This window comes from Perissodus microlepis, chromosome 15 (assembly GCF_051167445.1).
Source record: "Perissodus microlepis isolate ML-2025 ecotype Zambia chromosome 15, ASM5116744v1, whole genome shotgun sequence".
NCBI lineage: Eukaryota > Metazoa > Chordata > Actinopteri > Cichliformes > Cichlidae > Perissodus > Perissodus microlepis.
Window position 1 is genome coordinate 13,822,985 of NC_140475.1, and position 21,861 is coordinate 13,844,845.

At 42.3% G+C, this 21,861-nt stretch overlaps 2 protein-coding genes across 4 annotated transcripts; both read right to left on the bottom strand.

Annotated features, from left to right (window-relative positions):
- Positions 1–6,840: 6,840 nt before the first annotated feature.
- Positions 6,841–13,271, bottom strand: slc30a1a (solute carrier family 30 member 1a). Its single transcript, XM_084954293.1, has 2 exons — positions 12,336–13,271; positions 6,841–10,432 (listed from the first exon to the last, which is right to left on the bottom strand). Exons 1-2 carry the CDS (start codon positions 12,907–12,909, stop codon positions 9,540–9,542), a joined length of 1,467 nt encoding a protein of 488 aa, XP_084810419.1. The 5' UTR covers positions 12,910–13,271; the 3' UTR covers positions 6,841–9,539.
- Positions 13,272–13,708: 437 nt separating this feature from the next.
- On the bottom strand, positions 13,709–20,345 carry nek2 (NIMA-related kinase 2). Of its 3 annotated transcripts, none has more exons than XM_084954297.1 (9): positions 20,029–20,345; positions 18,279–18,496; positions 17,946–18,186; positions 17,707–17,789; positions 17,480–17,606; positions 16,505–16,721; positions 15,744–15,798; positions 15,544–15,620; positions 13,709–15,288 (listed from the first exon to the last, which is right to left on the bottom strand). In XM_084954297.1, the coding sequence occupies exons 1-9, from the start codon at positions 20,122–20,124 to the stop codon at positions 15,080–15,082; spliced, it is 1,323 nt and encodes a 440-aa protein (XP_084810423.1). In that variant the 5' UTR covers positions 20,125–20,345; the 3' UTR covers positions 13,709–15,079. The 3 variants fall into 3 exon arrangements, with proteins under 3 accessions (XP_084810423.1, XP_084810424.1, XP_084810422.1); XM_084954298.1 differs by lacking the exon at positions 20,029–20,345 and adding an exon at positions 18,654–18,731 and having other exon boundaries at positions 13,710–15,288; positions 16,487–16,721; XM_084954296.1 differs by having other exon boundaries at positions 13,712–15,288; positions 16,487–16,721.
- Positions 20,346–21,861: the final 1,516 nt, after the last annotated feature.

A 21,861-nucleotide genomic window follows, 5' to 3' on the forward strand; every position in this document is an offset into this window, starting at 1 on the left:
TTAAACAGCACAGCCCATATGAGATTTGCCAACAACACATGTAGAAGAGTGCTGAGCAGTCAGCTGATGTGGGCGGACACTGAGATCAGCTGATCTTGACTAGATTGCTGGCTGAGAATGACGTTCCATGATCAGTTTATATGCCGTTTATAAATGGAAATAGCCTATTAAAAACATTTTATTGTCTTTTATGTCACTGACTTTATGATATATTCAATACAATATAAAGGAGTTGACTTTCAATCAAATTAAATTAGTTTAGGTTAAAAAAAATCCATGTAACCGTATTAAAGTTTGGATTTTGCTGTTGTTAATAGTGTGTATAGTCTATTAATTCTTTTTACATGATTACATTTAATCTATCCATTCTTGCTCAGTTTTTGAGAATTTCTGGTCCTTGGGAACTTCACACTTAAAGCCTAGCTGAATAAAGCTGCATAATAGGTGACGGTTCATGAGGCTGACAACAGTTTAGTAAAAAGAGATGGTAATAAAACTAACACAAATATAGAAACAGAGAACCACCTTTATTAAAACACGACTGTAACTTCAATCAGGTCAACTTAGTGCAGTAGTAGGATAACAGGATTTTGCATTAAAGTGATGGGATTATGATTTTAACTCAAATAAAAGTAGCTAATATTTAACTCTCCTGTGTCCTCAGATCTTATAGAGATGATAAGCTGTTGCAGTGTCCACATGCTGAAATGCTGAGCAGCCGTTACATGAGTCTATGAGCATAAGACATTAAAAGAGGAATCTTCCCTTTATGCAGATTGCATGATAGAGGACGGGGAGACAGTGAGTGTTTGCTCTCTTCTCTTCCTATCATGCTGTTTATCAGTGAGGAATTATTTAACGCTGGGTTGAACCCGATCAACTCTGCGATCAAAGTCTGAGAGGCTGGCCAGTGAGGCTGTACAGTGCGAGCGTCAGTGAAACATTAACCGAGTGTTTTCCCTACATCTTTCTTCAACAGCCGTGAGAACAATCCAAGATTCAATTTGCCACTTTCTCCACTTTCAGTTTTTCAATTGTTTCACAAGATCTGAAACTGGGTATACAATCCAAAATCGATAGAATAAAAACACAGTAAAAAAGTATAAATGCATTTGTGCTTTGATGAAACAGCATGTCTTGACCTTTTTTCTGTTGTCCACATCTCCACAACATCAGCATTTCAGCAGCGCTGATAAAACTTTTCAGTCTACGTGTCAGCACGATAAACTGGAGATAACTTCCACAAGAAATCGATTTTTGACCTTTGAATTTGCTGCTTGACCAAAAAGAAGAAAATCAAAGCACTCCTCTTGTTAGATTCTTTCTGCAGACTAATACAGTCACATGATTTTAAAACTATATCACTGCTGTTAACACACAGCTGCAACAGCTGTATTTCATATGTCCTATTTTCAGACATGAGGATACTGTTTCAATTTCATCATTATAACTTCCTTGTCTCCTCCCTGTAGTTGTGACATTATTTTCAACCTGTGCACTGCACTGCAGGCATGCACTCCTGCTGTGGTGCAGACCTGTTTATGAGGTTATATAACTGAGTGCTTTGTCCCTGTTTCTCACCTTTATATTAATGTCAGAGTCCATGCTTAACTTCTGATGTCACTGGGAAAAGACACACTTAGAGGGATTCCTTCTTTTAGTAGTTAGCTGTCATTATGGTCTCATTATGTGTTTTATTCTACTTTTGCTTCAACTTTTTTAAAACTGGGAAGATTTTTTTTTAAATGCCACTAAAAATCTGCACTTTGTCTTACTTTGTTATTTGTGAAAGTGTCTTTCGTGAGGTTTAAATGAAGTGCAAGTTCCACTTTAGGTTGACAAGGAAAATGTTAGCTCTTTTACACAAATGCCTCTTTTGATGAATGACTTAGCACTTCTTTAAGGAGAGGAAAAAAGAAAAGAAGAAATGATTTTAAAAAGCTGAAAGCTATTTTAACTTTGATCAGTAAATATGTGTAGGTAAATATGATTACATCGTAATTTCAGATGTAATCAACAAAAATTCTGTTTACTTCAAGGGGTATTAAACCCTTCATCACCCTTGTGTATCTCCTCTTTGTAATTTTTGGCTTTGCCTCTGTGACATCAAGATCCAGCAGTTCTTCGGCTTATCCCTCACAGTTGTTTGTCAGCAACATATCAGCTGATTTCATTAAACTTGTGTGATCTTTGTGTGTTAAAAACTCCTTTTATGCCCTGTTTATACCCCACACTTGTTCCTGGACCACTCTGAGAGGCTTGTTGCCGACAGAAGTTGGGGTTTTTTTCGTTCTTCTTCATTAGAGTCATTTTCCACTCATTTGAGAGTTGCCCTGAAGGGGCAGAATATGCCTCTCGTATCTCTTCTGTGCATGTTGACTGAGGACAGATATTTTCTAGAGCACAGATTTGCTGGCTGCAGGCGGTAACCTGACAGCACACAGCCACAGTTAGATTGTGGTGCCTTACTTTGAGGCCACAGGCGTGTAAATGGTTACATTGTAGATGTTATTTGTTGTCTTTTAACAGTATATTCCAATTTATATAATATTTATTCAATTTCTTTTTACTTTTTAATGGGAAATTGGACCATTGTGGTGGTTCCATTTTACTCACAAAGATCAGTTTGGGGTTTTCTTCATCTCAGGATCATCATCTGAGTAACATTCCTGCACTGCTAATCTCTCTCTAAGATGGACAGGCCCTTTGTGGCTACAGGCCTGCCATGTGATTAAAGAGAGAAGTGTGAGAGAGGACATTCTAGTGGTGAAATCCAGGGAGATTTCTAAGTGATTCCCTTGCTTTCACTGCCTGAGCAATAGGTTTGGATCTCATGTCATGTTCATTTTCTACCTGGGAGGGCTCTGACTCACTCTGATGAATCCCCGGAAGCGTGGGCACTGATGAACTGGTTTGTTCGGTATACACTGCATTGCTTTCCTTTCTTTGCTTTCGTTTTTTTAACATTGTATAGATAGAAATTGTATTTCAAAATCAGCAATTCAAATAAGGGCATAAACTTGTGCTATGCACAAGCACAGCTGGGAAACGGTCTCGGGTTCAGTTTAGTATACATTATCTGAACCCACTGGTAGATTTGGTCTGCAGTTCATAAGTCATATATCATGTGTGCATTTTCAAACCTAATAAGCATAGATACAATATAATGCACATATTGTATAATTTGCACATAATTCACATTCAAAGAGTGGAGTAAAATATGAGAGGCAGAAAAATTATTTCAAGTTATTTATGCTAAAGGTGGCTGTACAAGCTGCTGAATCATGGTATGTAGTTTTTTTCACCAGGCTGCACATACTCCTGCAGAGATTTTCTTTATCACAGTAAATCAGTTTCTTTTTAAGTCATCTTCTCATCTTTACAGCCTAGCGACACACCCAAAACCACCCTGATCTGTCACATTTACTCAAAACAGACTCCCTCAGTAATCAAAGTTCTGCTTTTTTCACCAAAAATCAGGGTTTCAGTTCATAATATCTGAAAGGAACCCATGCCACAAGTGTGCTGTTACTCTGGCAGTCTGTTGTATCAGTCTGCTGAACGACTTGAACCAAAATAATGCATTGCTGCTGTTCGGGTTTCAGTTTAAAAACACCCCAAAGAGGCTCAAAACATCAGCAGGCCCGGAGGGGAATCGTTTCTGACCTGAGCTTGGACAACAGGCCTCCCGCACTGACTAAGTTGAGTTTGACTTGACCCTGGCAGCAGTAAAATCCCAGCATCTTCAAATGTGTCACCGTGGACTGTTTCCCTCCAAACAAAGATCAGAGGCCACTTACAGCAGCTGCAAGAGTAGCTTTCACTGTCACTTTCATTCCTCTTTATTTTTTCAACAGTTTATAGTAGCTGATATATTATTTTGCCTTTTTTCCAAGAGAAGATTAATATCACTGTCATATCTATCTGCCTGCTATAAAACCAGCTCAGCATAAAGATTGAGAGACACAATGAAACACTTGACCTGTAGCCTGTAATACATCAGAGCTTCAAACCGGACTCAAAAGCCTCATCGGGATGCCTTTTGGGGGTTTTGTATCCTGCTCTCCTCTCCGATGCATGGCTGCAGTGACTGCATGTCACGTTGCAAACAAGTGCTGGCAAAAATGAATCCATTTAGTAGCAGCAGGGCAACTTCTCACCCCCAAGTCCAGTGTTAACCCCCGTCCATCTTGCCTGAACTCACTCCATTACTAAATCCAAGGGGCAAAGCTGAGGGGCCAGATGGCCTGGTGCGACCACAGACTTTATAGTCAGCACATGATGACTTCCTGTGTGAGCAGCTTTTGTGCCGCCAAACAGCTCTGACCCATTAAGACGTGGGGCTGTGAGGTGGAGTCTCCGTGGTTTTGGCCTCCTGTCGAAGTCGCTTTCCCATTCTTCTGCTTACAAAGCATCAACTGCAGGACCTGACTGATGACTTGCTGGCTAATAGACATCCAGCCTTGAACAGGTGCTGCTGTAACCTGATGTTATTCAACTCACCTGTCACTGGTTTTACTGATACGGCTGACTGAGCAGGGTCATTTATCAGCTCAGCTGTATGTGCAGCAATATTTTTAAAGTTAAAAATGTTTCCTAACATGAATTTATTTGCCTGATTTATTTGCCCACTGGCTTCTAATCACTACATTGTTTTGTTTTGTAGTGAACCACGGCTAACGGACCTAGAATAGTAAGATTTACTGGTGCAGAAGCCTCGAGGTTAACATTTAAACCTTTAACACTTTAGTCACCAAAATAATTTGGTAGCTGCAGGCCTAAGCTATACTTAAGTTATACTTAAGCCTCAAGCCTTAAATAATAGCTCCTTTCATTTTGATTAAAAAAAAAAAAGGACAGGACATTTATGTAGCAATAACCAGTCACTGGATAGAGCCAGACTGCTTGTTTTCTTCCCTAGTTTCCAGCCGTTATGCTAAGCTAAATTAACCAACTGCTATAGTATGTGGGTTAATAACAACCAGCCTTCATTATTGAAATAAGTGCATTTAAAAATGCAGAAATGCTTCTTTTACATCTTTAGATCCTGAGATTTTTTTTTTCATTTCTGACCCTTATAATTACTGTTTTTGTGAAACTATGACTGTATTGTTTTTTGTTGTAAACTTATTGTCCTTATATGGTGACACAATTTAAATGGAAATTAGCAGAAAGATGCTTAGTTTTTATTTGCGATAATAACTCAGGCGAGAAATATATTTTTCCGTGGCTGAAACGAGCTTCCATAGAGTCACAACATTAAATGCTTGTGCTGGATTTAAGCTCTATGTTACATTGTTAGCTGCTATTCCAGTGTATATACTAATATTACTACACACATAGTAATAACCTTCCCTAAATTATTCCATAATTTACTCTGACATCTTAGTACTCTGCACCATTACACAAATGAATATCCTATAGCACGTGTTGCTATTGTCTGTAAAGAAAAATCAATTGCTTCATCAGCTGATTGTAGTGACTTTGTGTCAGTGACCTCTGTGGGTGGCTGATATATATACTTTGCACTTTGCTTTCTAGTGTTAGGTGATAATATTTTGAGACAAACCTTTCTTTTAGTAAAAGGATTTTTGCATCACAGAACCAAAGTAGTAAACAGAATATTTCTTTACATCCAGATGTTCTTATGTTCTTAAGCAGCCTTAAGAGAAAAACATCACAACAGCTTTAAACTGCTGTTAAATGAGCCTCTGTGTTTTTCACAGATTTCCGTTGCTTATCTCAGTGATACGGATGAGATGGAAACACACACAAGCCACAGAGTAGAAGATTGTTGTATTCAGGGGGCTGCAGGAGAACACCTGACTTAAACCCAAGAGTACATAATGAGAGACAACCACAGCACGAGCCCCTTTCTGTCCATGTGAAAGGATCCAGTGAGAGCCTCATGCTTGTAGCCCTTGGAATGCCCCTGGGTCTCTTACATAAGGCCTCTCAGGCCGGCGGCAGCCACACATTCAGTCAGCAGCCTCTCCAGACTTCCATAGAAACCCAGCCGCAGACGGAGGCCAGGATTCCCTGCTGCGAACCGTGGAGAAGAGTTGTGAAACGCTGCAATTATGGACTCATGTAACTGCACAAGTCACTCAGGGAGATTTACGGCTAACCGTTATCACTGTTTAGGTAGTTGAGGTTTCTGGAGCTGGATAAAGGACATAAGCCACAAATATCCGCTTGGCCTTACAAGCTACATGAACGTGCATGGGTCTTTACACACAGCGGGCTTGTAAATGTTTCTTTCTGTGTTAATTTGACTTTAACTGATGGCTGTGACACAGAAAGATTTAGATTTCAAAGCACAAGTTTAGAAAATTCGTAATTGTTGCTTAAAACTCTTTTCTATATCCTCACTGAGATTCTTTTTGAGTGACAGATTTTTACCTTTTTTTTCCCTTAACCTCAGCAGCAAACCCACATGCACCACTTGTTTCACCTTGTGCTTCTTTGTGGGTGTTTTGTGCATTTGAAAGTTCTCACAAGTCTTTTTCTGTGGTCATTTCAGTCTTCTTTCGCAGGTTTGCTTCACTTCGTGCTTGTTTTCCGTTTGTGTTTGTTTGATTGACATGTTAAGTTAACTTGGAGCTGATCCAGGGTTACTGGACAATTTCCTGACTGAGGTAGGATTATCTAGGGCAGCAAAGGCACCCCTGGGCACTCCTTTGGTCCTTCTCTGCAGCAGGGAAAAGCTGAAAGGTGCTCTGGCTTTTGCCATTACCACCTTCCACCTTCTGTAATTTACTAACTTTTTAAAAAAGTGGTGCTCTATGTAAAAATGTACATTTGAAAAGCTGGAGAAAGTAAGAATGAGACTAACTCGGGTTCTTCAGCTTTAACGAACATGTTTTGCTTTAATTTCACAATAACACACTGGACAGGTACTTTAGGTATATATGTCAATACAGTGGCATGCAGAAGTTTGGATAATTTGCAAAATAGTTTAGGTTACTGTGAACAGCTAAGCAAACAGAGGATGGATTGATCTCCAGAAGGCAGAAAATTATAGATTTTTAACATTTTACGCAAGATTTGACCTCACAAATAATTTTTACTAAAGTCTCAGACCTTAATTTGCTTTTAGGTCTATGGCTTATTCGCAATAACTGGGAAAAGTTGTGAGTTTCATATTTTAAAGCTTTATACACTCTGATATTGCTCCTCTAAGGCGCTCCATAGCAGTCTGGAGATTAAAACAAGTGGTGCCCACTCAGGGGGAGAGAGCAAAGCATTTTCAGATAGCTGATCCTGAAGTCTGCAAAGAATTTAAGGTATACTGGAAATGCAGCTCAGGTGCGAAAGACAAGGAAAACTTTGACCTTTGGGAAGATTTATCAGAGTCTGGAGACGTTGTGCACCGACCTCCTGTGCCGTGAAACGTGCAAATATGACTCATTGGAGAGTCAGCAGACGAAACTCATCAGGCCAAATAAGCAAAGGTATGCTTGGGGGAAAAAAATGGATAAGGACTTTCATTAGAAGAATACTTGTTCAACTGTTAAGCATGGGGATGGCTTTGACCATGCTGTGCTGCAGCCAGTCCTGCATTCACTGGTGAAAAGAAGAGTAGATTGATTTAAATACCAGCAAACACTGGACAAAAAGATCTGAAGATGAAGAGCAGACTTCTGACAGTTTTCCAAGACCCTCACAGTCAACCAACAGAAAAAAGTGACCATGCAGAGGGTAAACCTATTATTTACACACTTTAAAAATAAGTCCATTAACCATTATTTGCCTTTTGGAAATAAGGTAATTGTTTATTAACTAGTCACAGTAAGTCATATTGACCAGCAGTGGACAAACTTTTGCATGCCACCATACAGTTCAAAAACACATCAGCTGATTCATCATATCTAAAATTTAAAAAAACAAAAACAAAAAAACCCCACCACACGCACGCACGCACGCACACACACTTGTTTTCGATTTGCACATAGAGCTCAAGTCATAAAAGAGTAAAAGTGACCAAACATTACAAATGGAAAAAAATACATATCCCAGAACACATTTCTATAATGCAAAATAAATCAAAGAGTGGAAATCCAAAACTCATCAACAGGTCAACTTCACACGGTATCTGTGCCGATGAGGGGAAAAGTCGAAACAAATTCAAAGGCCACTGTATGGACTTCAGTTCAGCAAACAACCAGCTCGGCTCAGCTGTCCACAGCAGAGGACACACAGAGCTATATGATGAGTCATTCCCCCACACACTGTCATGAGTAATATAGTAGGATACCAGCAGACGCTGGTAAGCAGCAACTAGAGCTCTTAGTGGAGCTGTTAAAAAGTCAAACACCAGGTCTCAGTTTGGTCATGCAGACAACACAGAAGGTCCTGGAAATATATATATTTAAAATAAAAAAAAAAAAACCTCCCTCAGCATGGATTGTGACAAGGTGCCGAACACATTCATGAGGGTTTTTAAAACCCAACAGGCCAACAGAAAGCTTTCCAGTACAAATTCAGACGGAGGTTTCACTAAATGGCGAACAGTGCTTGTTTCTTTGCAACTCTCTGGCTTGCGAGGCATCGAAATTTAAGAATAAACATTTATTTAATTAATTAGGTGACTGTGCCACTGTGAGAAGTCCTGTTACACTGAGTCGACTATGCTTAGTGCCATATCGCAATAGTTTTCTTTAATCAAAAAGGCAAGGTGAGAGAGGTGTTGGTACGGCTTTTGTATCCAGCTAACGACTGCAATTAAATCCGAGTCAAGGCCAGACGAAAACGTCTGAGAAACAAAATCATTATAAAAACATCACACCTGGAAAAAAAACTGAATTCAGCATAGATGGTCTGTCAAAAGATTTCAAGAAGAGAGAAAAGAGAAAAAATAAATGTTTATCATCCAAACTAAACATTACAAACAGCATCTACAGAGAATAGATCATTTCTAATAACTTAGGTACATAAATTATTATGCAATACAATACTATTCCATCTGGAGGCCAGAGGGTAAAGAAAATAGGTCTGCTTGAAGCCTACACAAAAAAACAGGAAGGTAGACTCTTTTCCAGCAGGTCCATAGGCTAAATAAATAACCTAGTGATGTGTGTGCTGTGTGTCCATTTGGAGGAGGGAATGTCCCTCTGATCCCTTCGGTCCACTGAGAAGCTTTGGCACAGAAACACCATGAGATGAGATGAGACATCACAACACGGTGCTAATGAGGGACGCTCATGCAGGCCTTGATCCAGTCCTAGTGGAGATGAGGTCAGTGCAACCCAACATGCATCGCAACCATACCCCCATACTGCCAGAGCCACAGACAACAAGGGAGGGACTAAGTGGCGGAGGAGAGGCTTGGGGGGGTTGAACTAATGCTCAATGTATGAACATGGGAGGGAGTGAAAGGGGGTTCAGGCGTGTAGATGGGCAATAATCGAAAATAAAAGGACCTATCGGGGGAAATGATTAAGCCACAAATAGTACAGCTTCCTGCAAATGATGATGATGTTTTTGCTCAAAGTGGAGGTTTTCTTGCTTCTCCTCTGCTCTTCTCCACACCCTTCATCTCACAGAGATGACTCCACTTCTCTGGCAATCCTGACCTCAGCCTCAGACCCAGGGCACACCTGAACTACGGCCCCCGCCGCCTCTGAAGTCTCACTGATCACCTCCAGGTTTGAAGCGACTGCAGCCTTCTTGTCAGAGCCGGTGTTCTGTTTGTCCGCAGCGCCGCAGCACAGCTTGGGAGCGCACTGAGTCCGACAGGAGAGCTCGCACAGGGAGTCTCGAGACTCTGAGCTGAACGTGACAAACTCGGGCTGGATGGTGGTGGCGTGGATGCCCTCGTTGTGGAAGAAGTCCTTGATGCGTTTGGCCACCTCCATGTAAGATGTGGGGTCGTGGCATTTGATGTGCGCCGTGGCGATGATGCGGCTTCCGGCCAGCTGCCAGATGTGCAGCTCGTGGATGGCCAGGACGCCGTCCAGGCTCAGCAGACGCTCGTTGAGCCGGTGCATGTTGATCTGCTTGGGCACGGTCTGCAGCAGGATGAGGGCCGACTCTTTGAGCAGAGGGTAGGTAGTGTACAGCAGGATGCTCACCATGATGATGCACAGCGTGGGATCAAGGTAAAGAACCCAGCAGGGGCCGGCGAACTTCATGGTCGGCACAGTTGGACCCACGTGCAGATCGACGACGGTGTTGTTGTCATGGTAATGGTCAGCGGAGTGGCTGTTGACGCACGGATTCACGCACTTCTCACCTTTGATGCAGGGCTGCCACACAAAGGTGAATATTATAGCGTTGACCACTACGATGACGGAGCCCAGGGCGTCGCCCAGCACATGCAGGAAGACCCCGCGCATGTTGAGCTGCGACGACGAGTCGTGGTCGGGATCCATCTCCTCATAGTGGGTGTTTCCATTCATCTGCACCTCTGTGCTGCCTTTACAGCTGATTTCTAAAGATTAAAAAGGGAAAACAGAGATTAGTTTGGAACAGTTAAATAATCAAATGGACTTTGACACACAGGTTTCACACAAATTATACAGACCAGGGTTTATCCTACATAAAGAAGCATGTGTTTCCCACACACCCTGAAAGAAGATTTTATCTGGGGCTAACAGGTTTGTTAGTATTTAATATACTAAACCATAATAACACAGTTTAGGTTATCAAATTGTAAGAAATTGCAAGGACTAAGGTAACACAGTCCCTTTGTCTAGACTGACTGTGCTTATACCCCCCACCCCACCCCACGGGCCCATTCTGAGCATGGGGACTATGCACACTGAACGATTGTTAATCATATAGTTAAGATGGGGGGGAAATCATGTCACCTGACAACAGATTTCTGTGCATTGTCCTGTTGTTTTTGGTCATGTGATAAGAAAACATGTATTCAGTTTTGAATAAAATTAAACCCCACTTTCCAACACCGTCAAAAACTCCCAGTGAACCCTACTCGGTTTTGGTTTTCTCCTGGTAAAAACCCTGGATGCCATCAAATGGCAGCCAGCTGTTAAATACAATGCCATTATTAAGAGCGAAAGGGGAAAAGTTCATGTGAAACTACATAACAATGTTGCAGATTTCACTGCTGAAGACTTCATCTTGTGACTGAATCTGTGCTATATAACTGCCCAAGGCCACACTCAGGAAAACAACATGCCAGATGACCAAAGAAAAAAACCTAAACGCAGCAAAATGCTGCTCAGTAATTCACATTAGGCAAATTCAGTTAGTAATCGCAGGCGGCGTGGCAACACACTCTAAGCTGGGGCAACGGCACCTGAGCAACGGTGGCTCGCTTCCATCCCAGGGACCAAGCTGGTCTATTCATCAGCGGCTAATGGTGTGTCTGGGGCTGTCGACTCCATGGCTACACTGATGTATGGCCCAGTAACAGCAATCAGTGCATGGAGGGGCGGGGGATATAACCCCCATTTATTGAAACTGGCAGGGTCTAACAGTGCGGGAGGAAGAATAAATGAGTTTCTGTATGTTTAACCCTTCAGTTAGACTGACCAGCAGAAAGGGCCACGGAAGCTCTCCAGTGCTGCTGTGAAACTTTTTAACTGACATGCAGACACCAACATGAGGTTATCAGTACAATCAGCTTGTCTGGTAAGAAGCGTTTAATGTAACAAAAATGTATGGTGGACAAGCTGATTGGCCAGCTGCTGCCCCACTTTGGCCTTTGACCGGTTTTCCTTCCACTCAATACCTTGTAGAAGCACAATTAAATTAAGAAGAAGCTAAAATAAAAGCTGCCTGTATGCAGATGAGTTTGTTTTGCTTCTGATTCTTTGCTGATAGCTGACAGCCAGGAGAGTGTAAAGGGTGGGCACCTACTTCACTGCATTTATTTTTAAGCTTTAGTTACTAATTATTTAGCAGATAAGGTAACTCACTAAGCTCTTCAGGGGGTCAGGAGACTTTACAAGGATCCCACTATAAGTTTTAAATACCGGCCCAAGCTACAGTCAGTGTGGAAATTCAGGTAAAAACTGAAAATCGAGTTCAGTTTGACTCAACTGTGTCAGTCAGAAACTTCTCGTTATCATTATTTAGAAGCCAGAGTGAAACCTGAGGCTTTACCCAGGAATGTCACCAACACGGAGACCATGTTTCCAAGGATAGAATAACCCAACAAATATGAGACGCCAAACACATATGTCAAGAAAAAAAAAACAATACGGATTAGTCACTTGGGCAGTTCTCAGGGCAGGCTGATGCACTGTTACACAATCTGGAGTGCTAACAGTGAAGATAAAGACTGGCACATGTATCCAGATTAATGGTGGGATAGTGAGGGTGGACTGTCCATTTCAACACTAAAGCACCAACAACTCATTGCTCACCATTTCTTGGTCTCCCATCGCCTGGGCTGTTGTGATTTCCCACCAAGTTGTTGGTCTCCTCTCCCGAAGACCCGTTTCCAGCCTTTGAGTTCTTGCTCGTTTTGCCCCGCTTATTCTTACTCCCATGAGAGTGCCCTCCGTGAGAGTGTCCGTGGCCTCCGCCCGCGTGGCCGTGGAACAAGCAGAGCCCCAGCAGGTTAACCAGAAGCCCCGCGGCACCGACCCCGGCCACCACCACTGGAGACTCGATCTCGTGGGGCTCGGTGAAACGCTCGACCGCCTCCAGGACGATGGTGAAGCACAGCGCCGTGAGAAAGACGGCATTGACCAGAGCCCCCATCACCTCCGCTCGGATCCAGCCGAAGGTGTTCTTGTTGGTCGCCTGGGTTTTTTCCGCGAACCGAACCGCCACTAGAGCCACGACGAGTGCGATGACATCCGACAGCATATGGAAGGAGTCCGACAGCATTGACAGGGACGAGGTCATCCGACTGACCACCACCTCCACGATGAAAAACCCAAAAGTCAATGATAGCATGCACAGCAGCCGGGCACGATTGGGTTCGCAAGCCATTTTTCCTTCCTCACAGTCGATTTAAGTTTAAGTTAGCGTTGAAGAAATCAGCAGGTTTGAGAAAGCCCAAGAAATCCCCACGACATCCGCTGGTTGGCTTTCCCGTTTAACTCCGGGCTACGTTAAGCTAGCTTGGCTCCCTGAGACAATACGGTCGCTGGTAATATCATCCGCGTAAAACACTCTTATTCGGCGACGGCAGCAACACTCGGCTATATCTGAGGACAAACACACACCGAATCAATTGGCGATTAAAAAATGATTCAGCAACCGTATAAATACCAGCACCTTCCTCGCTCGCTTTGCCGACGAGCTCCGCTTTGCAGACGGCTGAAACTTTGCACCCGAGCCGGTAAACTTTCCACACGGAACACGGCACACAGGGGGACACGCCTACTACGATTTCCGTTGGTCGACGAGCTACAGGGAGGATAGTAATTGGTCACGTTCTGCAACTCTTGCAAGTAGGCGGCGCAAAGAAGCCAAACAACGGCGGTTGCTACGCACGCTAATGGCAATTGTAATATCGCGATGAGGTCCGTAACTGATTCGTAAATCTTGGCGTTTCAGCTGAAACCAGGTGACTGCGAAGAATCACAGAAACTGAGCCCTTACCAGTAAAAAACACTTTTTTATACAATCAGTGGTCTTTACTCAGCTTTTAATCACGGAAAAATCCCTAAATAAATTTACTGATGTTCCATCTACACACTATAATTGCTTCCTTTATTTTATATTTTATTTTCCAAATGTCCGTATACTTACGCTGTAAAATGATTTAATTTTACATTAAGTTAAATACAAGTTGCCCCCCCCTCCAAAACAAAACAAAACAAAACAACCAAACACAAAAAAACTCAGTAATCAAGCCAGTAAGCTACCAGCTTCAATGGAAATAAAGACAAATGTAACAATAAATTACATCTAATCTGCTACTTACTCAAAGCAAAGGCTTGATTGCAAATTGCATTTTAATATCTTTTCATGGAAAAGTGCTGACCCCTTGTGGGAGCTAGTGTTATATAAAAACAATTCTATTACTATGAAAATGATCAGCCCAGCCTGTAACTTATCTCTTTTTTATATACATCTATTGCTACGCCAGTGTGAAAAACCACAGGAGAAACTAGTTTTGGCCCAACTTAGACCCACTACAGTCTGTATACATATGAAATATAGCATATTGCATAACAGCCCTGTGATAGACCCCAGGGCAGATTCTTTTTTTGTGGCCGGCAAACAGATTTATCCCTGTTAAAGTAACATAGACAGCTGTAATGTCTCTAGGCAACAAACAAGAGAAGCACACATTTCCCCACAAACTGAGTGGAGTAAGAACTCCTCATTTATCAGTCATGTTTGCTTGTTGATATATCAAGCATACACATATTAGAGCAGGGGTGGGGAACTCCAGGCCTCAAGGGCTGGTGTCCTGCAGGTTTCTCACCCTGGGTCATCACACCTGAATCAAATGATTAATTCATTACCAGGCCTCTGGAGAACTTGGAGACATGTTAAGGAAGTAATTTGGCCACTTAAATCAGCTGTGTTGGATTAAGGACATATCTAACACCTACAGGACACCGGCCCTCGAGGCCTAGAGTTCAACACCTGTGATCTAAACCCTCTGCACCACTTACTGTACAGGCAGCAGAACATCTTCTCTAACTGAAGGATTCAGCTCCACTGCCACCAGAACACCTCTCAGACCACATCCTGTTTCCTTCTATAATACAGCATATCTGTTTGGCAGATACTAAAATTATTACATCATTTCAACTGCTATATAAAAAAAAAAAATGCAAAAAAAAAAAAAAAAACCCAAATGGTATAGAACAAGTATTTATCATCGCATCATGCCTACTTTAATGTAGTAATGAATATAATCACTTTGTTTATTGGCATCACAGGATCATGTCATTCCACATAGTCTCCCTTCTTCTAGAGATGTCTCTAAAGAAGGTCTACAGCCATAAATACAGCAAAAAACTATACACAGTACATTGATAATCGCATTAGCTGCCCGAGATAACACACTCACTCATCAGGCTACATAAAAATAAGACAGTAACACACACATTCACTGCACTTCCACAGCTACACATGAACATTTTCATCCAGTTGTTATGACTCCAGGCCTTCAGAAGCTTTCACGGTCACACCTGTGCGATCAGCGCAGGCCGAGGATTTGCCTGCTCTTGAGGTGGCACATCTTCTCCATTTCACTCAGAGCTTGGCTCCGCTGGGCCGCTGCCTGCAGCCTCCTCAGCAGCACCAGCTCCTGGGACGGCGCGCTCTGCAGAGCATCGGGCCGCTGGTTCTCTTTGCTCTCGCCAGCAAAGTGGACCTTCTTCTTACCCGGAGAGAGGTTCTCCGCATCTAGACCAAAACAGTCACGTAAACTCGTTAACAAATCACAATCTCAACAGCTGTGATTCTGAGGTGTGTCGTGTGAGCTTTTAGAACTGCAACTTTTTAAAAATAATTTCTTTATTGTTGTATAAAAAAAATAAATACATTTGATCCAAAGTCATTCACATTGTCGACACATGCGTTAAAACACACGTTAAAAATAAACTGCTCAGCTCTGGTCTTGGTTCAGTAAGTTCAGAAGTCTTCGCTGGATTCCCATACCTATGTCTTTGTCATAGATCGGTGTCGTGTCCCTGTGGTGCTGTAGGCGGTTGTAATTCTTCAGCAAACTCTCCGCTCTGAAGCGGTTGATTCAAAATAAAGGGAAAAAAATTAAAATCAGCTGGAAAGACTGTCAAAGAATGGTTAGAATGAAAAAAAATGAATTGCTTAAATCATTTCTATCTTAAAAGTTTTTTTACCGCATGAGCTTCTCATTTGCAAGTCGTTCACGAACACACAGCTCCTGCTCTCTTCCTGTAATTAAAAGACAAAAATGGACAGTTTCAGTTTGGGAATTTATCCCTCACTTTTCAAGAAAGTACACCCTCTTTCAAGTCTAAACACCAGGACATCCCTCAGAGGGTCTTAAAAAAAATCAGGTAATATTTAAAAGGTTTTATTATGTCTTCACATGTAAAATCTTAGAATGAAAAGAGGAGGCATTTTATTTTATCATAGCTGTATGTGTGACTAACAATCTTTTATTTCCACATATTTCTGGGCACACACACACACACGGCGGTGTGTAATCTCCACTGTCAGCCAGGAGCTGTAGGTGTAGAAGTAGGTCATCGTTTGGTTGCGACACCCCAAGCAACATGAACAAACCTGTTCCATCCACACAGGTTTCTTCAACTACACTTCCACCCTCTTAGCAAGATGTACCTAGTACTTTCTATGGTATTACTCAACTTTACTTATTGCTGCCAATGTGAAAACAAGTCCATAAACATGAGATAATACTGATGAGTCCTCTTTGCAGAAGAGGATGTTCCTGTTAGGAGTAGCCTCTTCAAACTGATGTAAATCAAATATTTCTCTACTAAAAATACAATCCACAGTTTTTCTAATTTCTCCCAAAATCTAGGCCAGACTACAGCGACACTGACAGACATAGGCTTGAGGTATGTGCGGCTCAAAGCAGGGCTTAAACAGGTCTTACTCTCCAGCTGCTCCTCACGTTCTTTCAGTGCTTGTTCTCGGTCCCGCAGCGCCTGCTCCTTCAGTCTGATCTCCGTGGCCGAGGCGTGCGCCGTCTCTGCCGGTTTGTGGAGAGGAACATCAGAATCAGCTGATCTCCTTTGGAGTCGCGACTGTGCCTTCCTCTGCTCCTCAGCAACCGCCTCGCTCAGCAGGCTGCTCTGGAGAATAGATTCTACAGAAGGTCTCAAATAGTCCTGCCAAGAGAAGGGGCCCATAAATGAAACATAAATAGCCTTTTTTGTTCCTGCCAATGTGGTGCTAGTGTCGCTGCCAGTGGTTTCATTTTGAGAACTAGTTCCCATTTCCACAAGTTTGAGGTCCAGTTATTATGTAATGCTGCTAGCCAGAGGCTGGGGTAATATCTGTTGGCACTTTAAGGGTGGAAATGCCCCGAACCCATTCCAGATCAGATGCCAGCATCACGTCGGTGCAAAACCTTAGACTGCATAAAAGATGGATGTAGCCACCATGACATCCCAATCCACATGTCAAGTGTCCTTGGACAAGATACTGAACAACAAATTGGCCCAGTTCAAGATCTACCGAAGAGTGAGCAAGCGTGAGAAAGTTAGAAAAAGCACCTAAAGGCACCGTATGAATGTGTGTGAGAATGGGTGAATGTGGGTGGTGGTAAAAAGTGCTTGGAGTGCTCATTTAACTAGAATTTACAAAATTAACTTCACGTTTTATTCAGTGACCTATAACTAGCACTTGAGTCCATAAAGTCATGGGAAAGTAGTTACTGAGGGAGCTGAGGGCCAGTTTGCCATGGAAGGCACTAAAACTAGAACACCCCTGCAGGCTGTTAGAAAGAATGCAAGGTTTGAAGTATTTCTGCACAGGCTTCCCTCTTCCAGATGTGGACACGTGGTCCATCTTTTATACCATCTAAAATAATCAGATAGCTCAGGCACCATATCATGTAAATTTTAAAAATAAATTCAATTCCAACCTTTAAGTTGAGCATTTTGCCGAGCAGAGTGTTCAGCTCCTCAGAGTACCGGTACGGGATCCTTCTGAATTTGCCCTCTCTGATCTTTTCTGCCAGCTCTTTTTGGTTGTAAGCAGTAAAAGGAGGCCTGGAGAGGAAAAAGAAAAATGCAGGAAAAACTGCAAGATCTGCTGCCTAACAGTTTGCAGTGGGGAAATCAGCTAAAGCGGAACAGCTGGAAAACTTACGATAAGGCACAGAGTTCGTAGAGCAGACATCCCAGAGACCAAATATCGGACTTCTCGTTGTATGACATCCGGTTTATTTGTTCCTGACAGAAAAAAAAAGAGATTATATTTGTCCCCATTTTTTTTTATCATGAAGTAAAACAAAGATTAACAAACAAGAATAAAATCAAAAGTTCAGGCAAGGAAAGTTGTAAGCTCAGATTAAACACTTCAAACTCCAGCAGCATGAAGCCACTCACTGGAGACATGTAGTACGGCGTCCCGACAAACGTCTTTGCAAAGCTGGTGTCATGGTTCAGGATCCTCGCCAGGCCAAAGTCGCCCAGTTTGACATTCTGCTTGATGTCAAGGAAGATGTTGGCTGGTTTCAGGTCCCGATGAAGGACTGTGGCCCTGCCGTCACTCCGCCTGTGACACTCCTTCAGGGCCAACGTGAGCTGGGCCATGACTCGCAGGATGAACTGCTCCTCCAAATAGCGCCTGTCAAGGTAAAAAAAACACATGCATACACCGATGAAGGGAAAGGACTCACCAGCATGCAACCGTCAGTATCATTTATCATTCAACCCCACCTCTCCTTGATGCAGCGGCTGATGAGACTGGACAGGTCGCCGCCTTCGCAGTACTCCATGACAATGTACAGAGTGGTGTTTGTCCGGTCTATGATGCGATCGTAGTACCTCACTATGTTTGGGTGCTTGAGCTCCCTCAGCAGGTTCACCTCTGACACCAGCATCTGCTTCTCACTCTCTGCCATGGTGCCATAATCCAGCTCCTTCCACACCAGGATCTACAATACAAACCGGCTTTGAATTAACCAGAATTACAGAGATAAAAGTCAAAGAATCGTGGTTATCTGAATCAGAGATCAGAGAATGTCCTTCCATAAAGACCAGTGTCGTAAGAAGACAGAAGACAAGTGGAAGCTATGGAAAAGTAAAGCTAACTTGGGCAACTTGTCTTTATTCTAGAACACGGGTGGGGGAACTCTAGGCCTCAAGGGCTGGTGTCCTGCAGGTTTTAGATGTGTCCTTGATCCAACACAGCTGATTCAAATGGCTAAATTACCTCCTCAACATGTCTCCAAGTTCTCCAGAGGCCTGGTAATGAACTAATCATTTGATTCAGGTGTGTTGATCCAGGGTGATATCTAAAACCTGCAGAACACCAGCCCTTGAGGCTTGAGTTCCCCACTCCTGCCCTAGAAGGATAAACTGCATACAATGTCTTAATGTACAATCAAAGTTATTATGTTATGAATTGAGTTATGAAATGCTCCTTAAAATAGGGACGGCATTTAAACACATGTCACTGTTGCCAATGGCTATAAAACCAGAAAAACAGGCTTTACTGTCAGACACAAACGTAAATAATAACTGATTACAGCACAGCAGGAAGAGTATTAGGTAAATACAGGAATTTACACAATACAGACCTTAAAAAGGGCCTCTGGGGGGGGTGACTTTATAGCAAGGCCAATCACAATCAAGGATTTCGGCACCAGTGCTATACTCTTGTGGGATATTGATCTGGGCCCTGTGCTCACTGTCTGAGAAGCCTTGGAGAACTTGTGCTGTCTGTAACATCATTCAGCATGACCAGTGTGGTGCTGGGTCAGTAAGGGTCTGTGGAGGCATATCCATGAAGGGACTGCCATTAGGTATTGGGATGAAATCCTGGGTTCCTCCTGCCATTCAAACTACTGGGTACGATTTTGAATTGCTGCAATGACATTTTGGCAAAATCTACACATTATTATTTTTTACTTTGCGTTTCAGGGTGTTTAAATTAAGCCCTCCAAAGGTAAATAATTTAATAATTTTCACTTTTGTCAAAGGATCTGGCATCATTTTATTGCTAATGCATTACCCAGTCTATATGAGTGTAGATATCCAACATGTTTATCTCCCCATTGAGAGCTGATGTATTTTCAAAGTAACCCTTGACCCAAAGAAAGGAATTTCCTTCATTGGAATAATTAAGTTACCAACAACAAACGTTTAAAAAAAAAAAAGGTGAAGTCAGTAAAATAAAATAGTAAAACATAAATATCTAATATCAATATAAAAATTAACATAAAATATTAAGTCATTAATAACTGACCTTTTTAATCTAACGCTGCTCATTTTTAAGGTCCACATTATAAGCTAACAGCTTAAATTTTCAAAATTTCTGTAACGCTACAGGCAGGTAGCTACTTGTTAGCGGTTTGAAATAAAGTTTATTGGGGGGGGAAACATGACTGCGACAATATTGCCCCGCGGACTCACGGACAGCAGGTGAGTTTAACCCACAGGTATGCGGGAAGTGTGTTTTACTCACCTTTCCGTCAGCTTTTCTCTTTATTTTCTGGCATCTTCCATATGAACCGGAGCCTATAGTGTGCAGCACCTCGTAGTCCTCCACCCGGGACGGCATGCTGATTTGTAACCGATTCTAACGTTCAAAACTTACCGGACTGGCGTCACCGTCAGCTAACGGCAACGTAAATATAAACCGGAAGTAGTGTCCTTCAACACAGGCTCTCAGTTTAATCCTAAACCGCCTTTTATGTCTATGTATATGTTTAAATGGTCATTTTCCTTATATTTCTTTCCTCTATCGTGTACTCGTGTGTTAACTACCAAAACAGGAAGTGATTACTCTCTGTTTAAATTGGTGCCGAAATCCTTGATTGTGATTGGCCTTGCTCGCGCAGCTGATTGGCAGCCGATTGGTCAGCGCAGAGACGCAACTTGTGAGGTTGCTAAGCGCCGGAGTACCGCGAGAGTTGAGCGGGTAGACGACGCACAGGAGTTGTGCTCCACGAGGTGGCGCCAGAATCGCATGGTCCGGGTGAGCGCAACCGCGGGTTTGAGAGCCGGCATCTGCGCAGCGTGAAGGTAAACGGGGTCAGGAAATTCATTTATTCAGGAAAATTGAATTTTACGATGGTTGTATTTTTTTTATACAAAAGACGGAACTGGGATTTGCCATTGATTTTGAAATGTATTTCTCTCTGGAGTGGAAGGAGATAGTATGCACAGTTTTTTTTGTGTATATTGAAAAGAAGAATGCGGTTTTAGTCACGTGTGGCCCGACATATGAAAGACACCTCAGCAGCACTGCCGGTTTTGAGCTCCCAATAAGATTACATTTCTCTTTCACAACCCAGCTTTATTATAATTCATATATATAATACAATTGTAATTATAGGGAGAAAGATAAAACCCTTTTATCCTGTTTTGCAGAGATATAGGGGGATCTAAAAATTGTCTTTTTTTTAAAAAAAAATAACAAAATGTAGTATTTCTTAACTTTTTCTGCAGAATATTTATTGAAAATCTTTATGGTTTTACAAGGAACAGCAGGAGTAGCTCTCTAGAATATTAATCATGCAAAGAAGGGAATAGCTCGATAAGATATCCATAACAAAGGATCGAGTAACTTTTTTTAAGGCTATGTGGAATCATTGGAAAACCTAAATGAGGTCTGAAGCAGTCTGAACGATCAAATTAAAAACATGCATCTGTGTAAATGTTTGCCATCTCTGAAGTTGGGGGAGAATCATCTTCGGGGACACAAAAAGGTCGCCGACTGTTAGTGCCCGAGACTGCCTATGTTAAAAGCTGGTAGTCGTCTTATTGTCACTGGTCATTTGATTTGACCAGCAGGACCTCCTGAAGAGTCGCCATCTGAGAGCGGCAACACGAGCGACCTCTCACTCTGCTCTCACTCGCATATGTCCTACAGACAGTCTGCTCTGACCGACTGGCGCTGACGGAGAAGAGGGAGGGAAAAGAAAAAAAAGGTGGTAGTGGCAACTCAAATTGCCATCCACATGTTTTTGTTTGTTTGTTTTTTACACAAACAAATAATAATAATAATAATAATAATAATTGTGGTACTGCACGAGGAAGGAATTATATCATATATATATATATATATATATATATATATATATATATATATATATATATATATATATATATAAAAGGAAGGTCCTCATATCACATGTGTGAGGACAGGGAGACAGTGGTCAGGGTAAGAGTGACAGATGGGTTCAAGGTGGGGGTGGGATTACATCAGGGATCGGCTCTGAGCCCCTTCTTCTTGTTTGCTGTGGTGACGGACAGGTTGGCAGATGAGGTCGGGTAGCAGTGTCCGTGGACAATG